The 10,511-nt window shown below is 34.6% G+C and overlaps 1 protein-coding gene across 1 annotated transcript; it reads left to right on the top strand.

Annotated features, from left to right (window-relative positions):
• Positions 1 to 421: 421 nt before the first annotated feature.
• Positions 422 to 2,137, top strand: LOC133031424 (uncharacterized). The gene is made up of 4 exons (XM_061104918.1): positions 422 to 819; positions 911 to 973; positions 1,053 to 1,205; positions 1,294 to 2,137. Exons 1-4 carry the CDS (start codon positions 422 to 424, stop codon positions 2,135 to 2,137), a joined length of 1,458 nt encoding a protein of 485 aa, XP_060960901.1.
• Positions 2,138 to 10,511: the final 8,374 nt, after the last annotated feature.

The raw sequence follows: 10,511 nt of genomic DNA, 5'->3' as shown, positions 1-10,511 counted from the left end.
ACTGTTGTTGTACTATTGTTTTAACATGAAATAAGACACTGGAATGACAGGTAATGGAACGTCTACCAGTACTCATCAAGAGCAATGGACAACGGAATGAAGATCACAATTATGTGAACTATGTGGCTAGTGGAGAATTCATACCAACAAAATGCAACAACGAAGAGCTACTGCAAATACTGCTTACTTCATTGGGGTGCGAAAACACCAGCACAACACTACAAATACAGTACCAAGCTAAAGAAGGAATACCACCGATAAAAATATACAACGATCGAAGCCTCTACTTTTACTTGGAATTGAAAATCAAGGAAACAGATTTCACCACATATCCACTATGCGTCAACCAACAAAACAACAACACAACACCTGCTGCAACACCAAATTTGATATCCACAACAACACCATTCATAATGTGGCAATGATCGAAAACAACACAACAACGCTTGAAAACAACATAACAACAACAGAATCATACACAACGGGACAACAAACAGAAGAAGGGGAACAGTCAGAAACAATAGAAGATGAGAACGACAAATTCGACATAATTGACTATGCAAATCTAGTTGCTGAAGAAATGGTAGAAAAACTTGAAAACACCAGTAAAAAACTGGATCCAGAAATCGACATCAACAATGCAAAGTTAATAACAGACAAGCATCACCCCGAAGTGGAAAAAGGACAGGCATACAAAGACAAAGAAACTCTAAAGAATGTTCTCAGCTACTACGCAATCAAAAACAACTTTCAGTACAAAGTGTGGAAGTCCTGCTCTCAAGAGTACAGTCTGAAATGTGTTTACGAAAGCTGCAATTGGTCCCTACGAGCATCGAGAAATGGCCCAACAAACACATTCATAATCAGGAGGTTTGTTGTAATATTTTTTTAATGTTGTTTTTGTTGTCAGCCTGAACAAATGCCCTTTTTCCACACTTTGTACTGAAATACACCTGTTTGATCTCTGCAACAGGTTTGTTTTAATAGTTTTTTAATGTTGTTTTTGTTGTTTTTGTTTTAATAGTTTTTTAATGTTGTTTTTGTTTTAATAGGTTCTCAAATATCCACACATGCCCCATAAATATTAGGCATGAAGACCAAAGGCAAGCAACATCGAAACTGATAGGGGAATGCATAAAACCGAAGTTCTTGAACATAAAGACAAAGGCAACACCGATGGACATAAAAGGGGAGTTGAAATACAGGTATGGCATCAAAATGAACTATATGAAAGCTTGGAAGTAAGGAACATGCAGTAAATGACTTGAGAGGTAATGCTAGTGACTCGTACAGCCTAATACCGAGTTTCTTACACATGGTGGAAAAAACAAACCCGGGATCATTTGTCGATCTGAAAACAACAGAAGACAACAGCTTGCTCTTTGTTTTCATGGCGTTGGATGCATCCATAAAAGGGTGGGGAGCATGCAGACCGATAGTTGTTGTGGACGGAACGTTCCTCAAAGCAGCTTATGGGGGAACTTTGTTGTGCGCATGCACACAAGATGCAACAGGTCATATTTTTCCACTAGCGTTTTGTGTTGCAGATTCTGAGAATGACCAATCTTGGAAATGGTTCTTCAAAAAATTTAAAGAAGCGTATGGGGTCCGGGAACACCAATGCCTAATTTCAGACAGGAATGAAAGCCTCATCAAAGCAGCAAGAGAAATCTATCCAGAAATTACACACAGTTACTGCGGTTACCACATTTTGAGCAACCTTAAAACAAGCTTCAAACAACATGCTGCCAAATACAATCTGCCATTCTTTGGAGCAGTCAAAGCCTACACAGAAAAGCAATTCGAGTTCCACATGGCTGAATTGGATGGATTGGACAAACGCATAAGACCTTACCTAAAAAAAGTCGGTTATGAAAAGTGGTCAAGAATTCATAGCCAAAACAAGAGGTATTCTACAATGACCTCAAACATATCAGAATCACTGAACGCCGCAAATTTGGCAGCAAGGGAGCTACCAATTACAACGCTGCTAGAATGCTTGAGAGCATTGGTGCAACAATGGACGCATACTAATAGGACAAAAGCACACAACACCTTCACTAAGCTATCACCAACTGGAGAAGACATACTGCTGAAAAATTACACATACTCATTGAATCTGGAGGTAACATATTAATTATGCTTCTTTTTTTTAAAAAAAAAAAACAAACAAACAGTAAGTAAATGTGTTGTTGTAGTGTTGTTTTAATAGTTTTGTATTGTTGTTGTAACAATATCAGCTATGTTTGTTTTTTTTGTAATAAAATTTAAAACAGGTTAAAGCAACAACATATTACTTGTTTGAGGTAACAAGAATGAAAGAATCTTGGGAAGTAGACCTAGAAAAAAGAACATGCACGTGCAACAGGTTCCAAATAGATGAAATGCCATGCGGGCACGCAATGGCCGTGATGAGGGAGATGAACATGGACCCGTACACCTACTGTTCAGATTACTACACAAAAAAAAATTGGCTGGCAACTTATTCAGGGACAGTTTACCCAATAGGACACCAAAGTGAGTGGGAGGTACCGGAAGAAGTGAAGAATATTATAGTCTTGCCTCCGCATGAAAGAGTAAAATCAGGAAAACCAAAAACATTAAGAAGGAAGGCTGGATGGGAAAAGGGTCAACACAACAAGTGCAGCAAATGTGGTGAACTGGGGCATAACAAAAGAACATGCAGCAGAAGACGTAGAAGGGAATAAAAACAACAACAGAACAACAGTGGAAAAACAAAAGAAAACTACACATACGTTTTGAGAATGAGATATTGAGGAATTTAAATTTCTGAAATACAAAGGGAATACAGTTTTTATTTGAAAACATTGATTACATTGGGATTTGATGATACTTTAGATTAGATATTAAAAGATGTTGGATACTAAATTGAATATATATATATATATATGAAGTTTATTATTGAAACAGTTTGTGTTTTTAATAATGAAATGAATATTTGTATTCAAAATTACAGAGAAACTATAAGAAAAAAAAAACATAAAAAGAAGGGATGTGAAATGAAAATACTAACAAATTTAACATAACAACTTGTTTGTACATAAGAAGAAGAAAAAAAAACATACAAAAATAAAGATTACATATTGTCCACACAAAACGTAAGAAAACATAACAGAACACCAATGTTTGTTTACGAAAACAACATAAAAAAACATAAAAACAACATTAAAAAACCATAAGAACAATGACAGTCTGATTGAAAAAACAAATCACTTCTTGGGAAGGCTGGGAGGGGCCTCGGATTCACTTTCAATGTTCTCAAGTTGCTTCTTCATGCCATATTGATAAAATAACACAACCAAACGATAGCGGTGAATTTCCACATTAGTTGTTGTGCTAAAAAAAACAAATAAAAAAATGTCAAAACACAAATAAAAAATTAAAAACTAAATGGAAAACAATAAGAGATATATAACTGAAAACACCTACAAAAATACTTACTTAGATTTATGCTTATTAAGACCTGTATCAACCCACGTGACAAACTCAGCTTCCAATTGCGGATCGACAGGTTCACCAATCTTGTTGTCCAACGGGCACAAACCACACACATATTTAACGACCTTATAAACAGAATCATCAGGAGAAACTGAGGATGAACCTGATTTAGATGCACCAGAAGCAAGCTCAATGAATGGAGATTTCAAAACAGCTCCTTTCTTCCGATCCCTCTTTTGAGGACGTAAAATAGGAGTCTCTTGAAAAATAACCATTTCAAGATCAGTCTTCTCAGAAGTCTCAACAGAAGCAGGGACATGAGTTGAGGAACCAATCTAAAAAAGAAAAAGGAAAAAAAGAAGACTTATTTTTTATTTCAAAAAGTACAATCAAAACACTATTAAAACAACAATAGAATATCATATAAACACAAATTACAATGAAAAAAGAAGACAAATACAAACCAAATTCTCCACAGCTTTAACAGCAGATGCAATTGTTGCATCAACATCAATGTTCTCCTCCCCACCTTGAGACTGTTCAGGCTGACAACAAAAACAACATTAAAAAACTATTAAAACAAACTCAAAACACAAAATCCACACAAAGGGCACAAAAAAATGATGGCCAAACAAGAAATATACCTGTTTGATCTCTGCAACAGGTTCCACAGGGTCAGACTTCTTGGCATCATCCACCTTGCCGGTATCATCATCCCTCGAAACAACCTCAGGGACAACAACACCCTCATCATTACGAACATCCCCCGTGTGAGCCTCATCCTGACCAGCACCAATACCAGCTCCATCAAGATCATCATCATCATCATCATCATCAGTTTCATCCTCATGATGTTCATCTCCTTTGTCATCCTCGATTTTATCATCCTCATCTTCCTCTGAAGTGGAATCTTCATCATCCTCATTTTTTGAAGAACGAAGAGCATCTTCAGACTGAGATCCATTGTGAGTATGACCACCTTGGGATGACTGAGAACAAAAAAAGCTTAAAAAATTAATTTACTGTATAAAACAACATAAAAACACTACTAAAAAAATAACAGAAAAAAGTAAAGACAATTAAAAAAAACACCTCAATAAGAATGTCCAACTTCTTGTTCATCTCAGCAGCAGATTTCATAAGTATCCCTTGCTGGCTGACAACAACAGATAGACTCTTTTTTAATTCCTCAAACTCAACTCGGGAGACATTCTCATGAGCAGATGATGAAGAAGCACCCATCAAGCCAGGTTGACCAATAGACTTGGAACCACCTTTAATTTTTAATTTGACAGCATCGGGAGTAGTCTCACCAGAGAAAAAATCAGTAAGGCTCAAACTCAATCTCTCAACAGAAGTTGGAGTGATGTTTCGTAATTTTAACTGAAACAACAAAAACCCAAAAAAGCAGTATGCACATGAAACTGAAATTATAAAATAACAACAACAATCAAAACATAAAGTATAACTAATGTACACAAAAACAACATTAAAACAACAGTAGAAATAGTGTAAAAAAAACAACAGAATTACCTCTTTCAAAGACCGATCGAAAATGAGGGTGTTCATGACATCCATTTTCACCTGACCCTCCTTGTCCTTGGGTAGTTTAGGCCAATTCAAAATCCTTGGAATGCCAACATTTTAGTACAACGAAAGTTTCCCAATAACGTACGGGCAACACTCGAAAAACCAGAATTGAATAGCCAAAGGAAAACCCAGTAACCTGTAATACCCACCATCCTCGTCACTACGAACTACCCTCTTATAACCAGAATCTATCTTACCCTTCAAAGAATGCATAGTGATATCAAAACAATGCTTCCCCAACCAAATTCATTATATCGACCACTATCGACAACATCTATTTCCTCAGACGAAACAACTTTACCCGGGGGACCACCCAACAAATAACACTGCACAAAATACAAGATAGCCAACTTGACTGCAAGATCGTCGTTATCCTTCAGATTGTCAGCAATAAAAGCAGTCTGAATAGCACCCTTGGTAATTTTTTGGTACCCCTTAAAACAATGTTTGACCAATTCATTATCATCTTGCTTAAACTGATAAAAATCAGAATTAACATGACAATCTAACTCGGTGACCAACGCAAACTCTTCGATACTAAACCTAAGATATTTCCCTTGGACACAAACCCAAAACTCCAACCCATTAGGCTGCTGAACCTCCCTCAACAGCAAACAATGAAGCAATTGGTAATGAATTATGTACTCCGGAATCCGAAGAAAATAAACAAACACAGATTTTGAAAAAATTTCCAATTGGCTTTCAGTTAGAATTCTCTTAATGTCTCCAATTACAGAGTAATACCCATATGTTACTACTCTAGAATGATAGAATTGAGATCGGGTGTACTTGCATTCCCAATCCTAAAAACAGAACAATAAAAACACTGCTAAAACACCATAAAACACTACGAAATAACAATAAAAAAACAATAAAAAAAACATAGAATAGAATGCATAACATGACAAACCTCAACAATCCTATTAACAGGAATTTCCTCATCCACACCTGATGATGGCAACACCTTTACAAGGGATTTACCCTTGCCCTAAAATAAAACGAAACAACACCAACAAAACAACAAATAAAAATTAAAAAAAAACACATAAATAAATCAAACAAGATATATAAAACAATTACAAATACAGAGACAAAACACATACATATACCCAGTTATATGAACTTCAAAAATCGAATTTAACAAAAAAAAAATTCAAAAACAACAAAAGATAAATAGTAAAATACCTTCACACTTTTCTTTCAGAGAAAAACCTGAGCCTTCTCTCTCTATACCTAGTCGCCACCTTCTTCTCTTTCTTCCCTCTTCAATTTCGAAATTTCTTAGTGTTAGAGTAGTGCCCACACACAGCAAGTGATACCTCAATCATAGTGAGGAAGATCGTGAAGAAAGACATTCAACAAGAAGGAGTTTCAGCACTAAAGAATCAGAGAAAGAGATCCAGGTTCAGATATTGATAATGCTCTGCTACAGAAAGGAATCAAGGGCTAGATATCTGAATGGAAGGAGTCATTATATTCCGCTGCACCCAATGTAAGGTTTCTCATACTTTATATGTGTTTATTTCATCGTTTTAGAAAGTTCATATTTAGGGTGTTAATCAACATACTTGTGAGTAGATCTAAGATCCTGGTAAAATAATTTCCAACAGCCCACACATAGCAAGTCAAGTACTCAATCATAATACTAAAGACGGTGGTTAATCAACTCAAAGGAGAGAAGGAGATCCAGGCTCAGATCTTGTATTACTCTACGACCAAAAGGAATAAAGATTAGAGATCTGAGCGGAAGGAGTCATATTATTTCGCTGCCATCAATGTAAGGTTTTCTAAACTCTTATGTGTTTATTTCATTATTTTAAAAAATTTATATTAGGTGATAATTAAATATACATGTTAGTAAATCCAGATCTTAGTAAAATAAATTCAAACATATTACACGTGTCAATACCATATTGCTGCTCGAAATATGGATATAATAAATAGTAATTACAAATAAATTCTTATTTTCATGTTTGCCATTTGAGTTTGTAACTACATCAATATAAATAAATAAACATTTAACTGTCTAAAAATAGTATTATTCTGTATTTACACTTAATTATCGTGGGGATTGGTTAAACAAATACTCCCCACCTGGTAATGACTCTAGATTACAGTCAATTTCATTTGATGTTAATGTTAGAATTTTATGCCCTAAATAAAACTCATTTCAATCTAATCTGATTTGTTATCAATATAAGATTAGAAGTCATTTATGTTTATATGTAGTTTTTGTTGGAAATTATTTTACCAGGATCTATTTACTATCATGTATGTTGGATTAACAACCTAATATGAATTCTAAAACAATGAAAATAAACACATATAAAGTTAGAAAACCTTACAGTGGGTGCAGCGGAATAATATGACTCCTTCCGTTCAGATCTCTAGCCCTTGATTCCTTTCTGTAGCAGAGCATCACCAAGATCTGAACCTGGATCTTCTTTTCACCTTCATTGATGCAGAATTTTCATAGTCTTACATACTATGATTGAGGTACCACTTGATGTGTGTGGGCACTACTCATCTCACAAGGATTTCAAAATTTTTCTCTCTTTTTCTATCATAATTTCGTGGCTTTTGAATCATACAAAGACATGCAAGAGAAGAAAACAAAAGTTTCTTTATATAGGGAAAAGGGAGAGCACAACTTTCCAAATAAGCAGTTTCCTCTTTTACTGTGTAATTGATTAACTGCCTTATTTAGTGTGATCCACCACTTTCCTATTATTGCTAGGCTTTGATTAGCAATTACATGGCAATTAAAATTGAAAATAATAATTGGGAAACAAGCAAAGGGAGTGGCCGACCATGGAGTTTCATGGGCCTCACTTGGATTTTGCAGTTTCCTCAATTTTATTTCTATTTCTCCAAAAATTCCATTTTTTTCAATTCTAACCATTTAAATGCCAAAACTAATTATTTAATAACTAAAATAGATTATTAAATAATATTGTCATTTAAAATAATTATTAATTAGACATACAAAGTCTCTTAATTAATAATTAAACCTAGAAACCCTTTTCTTTACGATTTCATCCTTAAACTGTGAGAATTCATAAAGTAGACATAGTCTAACTTTTAGAATTATAATTGATTAATTAAAATCAATTAACTGAGTCTTACAAGCAGTATGGTCTCAACTAGTATGGGGACCATGGGTCTATATAACCGAGCTTCCAATAAGTCGAACTAAATTTAGGAAGTAAATTCCCTAACTTATTAATTCCTCATTGAATCCACACATAGAACTTGGAATTGCACTCTAAGTCATATAGAACGCTCTATATGTTCCACGATATAGACACGTCATTAGTTATCCATTGTTATAACCCTAATGTGATCAATGATCCTCTATATAGATGATCTACATTGAAAAGGCACTACTGTTACCGCTACACCTTCAATGTATTTTATCCTTAAAACACTTAACCCTGTATAAATGATATTTCACCTAAGTGAAATGAGATCTCTACCATTTATCTTCGTTTGGTGAAGCTCGAAGGAAATCATCCTTTACTTCTATTTGCCAAATAGAAGATATAGATTCCATATTTATGTTAGCGCTCCCACTCAATTGCATTACCGTGTTCCCAAAATGTACGTATCACCCTGACTGTCAAAAGTAGACTTAACTAACAGATCAAAGAACACGGATAACACTCTTGAGATTGAACTTAACCATATTAGGATTAAGATCATTTGATCTAGGATCTGTTAGGTTTTATGCCCTAAATAAAACTCCATTTCAATGTAATCTATTTTATTCAACATCAATAAAGAAACAGAAGTATTTTTCATTCATTTGTGTATGTTTTGGTTCACTTTATCAATTTCTTGTCTATTTGATTTATAAATTCATCTTAAACCCTTTTCACATACTTGATCATGTTTATTGTGCTGTCATCACATTGGAAAGTAAACATGACTATGTGAATAAAGTTTCCTAGATTTATCAGACACAGGGTTTTACTGATATGATAATCTACAACAAGAGTTTACTTGTATTTGGAGAAATACTATGTTCTTTCCAGAACATTGGTTAAAGTAAAGCTCAGGTTGGATGCATGGAGTATGCATCGGAAGGGACCGATATTGAACTTTGACTTAGATTTAATTAAACTTACCGTAAAATCTATTCAAGTCAATATCGCCAAGTTGATCCTAGATCAAATGATCTTAATCCTGTTATGTTTAGGCTCAATCTTGAAAGGCTATTCGTGTTCTTTGATTTGTTAGTTAAGCCTACTTTTAGGTCAGGGTGATACGTACATTTTGGGAACACGGTAGTGCAATTGAGTGGGAGCGCTAGCATAAACATGGAATCTATAGCTTCTATCTGGCGAATAGTAAGCAAAGGATGATCTCCTTCGAGCTTGACCAAACGAAAATAAATGGTGGAGATCTCATTTCACATAAGCTGAAATATCATTTATACGGGGTCAAGTGTTTTAAGGATAAAATACATAGTAGGGTGTTACGGTAATCTAATCCCTTTACAGTGTAGATCATTCATATAGAGGATCATTGGTCAAATTAGGATTATAACAATGGATAACTAATGATGTGTCTATATGGTGGAACATATAGAGCATTCTATATACTGAGAGTGCAATTCTAAGTTCTATGCGTGGATTCAACGAAGAATTAATAAGTTAGTGAATTTTAGTGCTAAATTCTTGATCTACTTATTGGAAGCTCGGTTAGATAGACCCATGGTCCCCCCACTAGTTGAGATAATATTGTTTGCAAGACTCATGGAATTGGTTTTGATTAATCAATTATAATTCACAAATTAGATTATGTCTATTTGTGAAATTTTCACTAAGTAAGGGCGAAATTGTAAAGAAAGAGTTCATAGGGGCATATTTGTTAATTATGATACATTGTATGGTTCAATTAATAAATATGATAAATGACAATATTATTTAATAATTATTTATAGTTATTAAATAGTTAGAATTGGCATTTAAATGGTTGAATTAGGAAATTGGCATTTTTGAGAAAATCAGATACAAAAGGTGTTAAAATTGCAAAATTGCAAAAAGCAAGGCCCAGTCCACTAAGCCATGGCCGACCACCTTTGTAGGCTTTTTAAGTTGATATTTTTATTATTTTAATGCCAAATAATTCAAATCTAACCCTAGTGGAATGCTATAAATAGATAGTGAAGGCTTCAGGAAAATTACACTTCACATCAGAAAAACCTGAGCCTCCTCTCTCTTCTCTAGCCGCCACTCTCTCTCTCTCTCTTCTTCCTTCATATTTTGAACTTACCCTAGTGATTAGAGTAGTGCCCACACACAGCAAGCAATACCTCAATCATAGTGAGGAAGATCGTGAAGAAAGATCATCAGCAAAGGAGATTCAGCATCAAGGATTCAGAGAAAGAGATACAGGTTCAAATCTTGATAATACTTTGCTACAGAAAGGATACAAGGGTTAGAGATATGAACGGAATG

Source organism: Cannabis sativa, chromosome 9 (genome assembly GCF_029168945.1).
Source record: "Cannabis sativa cultivar Pink pepper isolate KNU-18-1 chromosome 9, ASM2916894v1, whole genome shotgun sequence".
Taxonomy (NCBI): domain Eukaryota; kingdom Viridiplantae; phylum Streptophyta; class Magnoliopsida; order Rosales; family Cannabaceae; genus Cannabis; species Cannabis sativa.
Note: the sequence above shows the minus strand (reverse complement) of the source record. Positions and strands in the feature narration are given on the sequence as shown.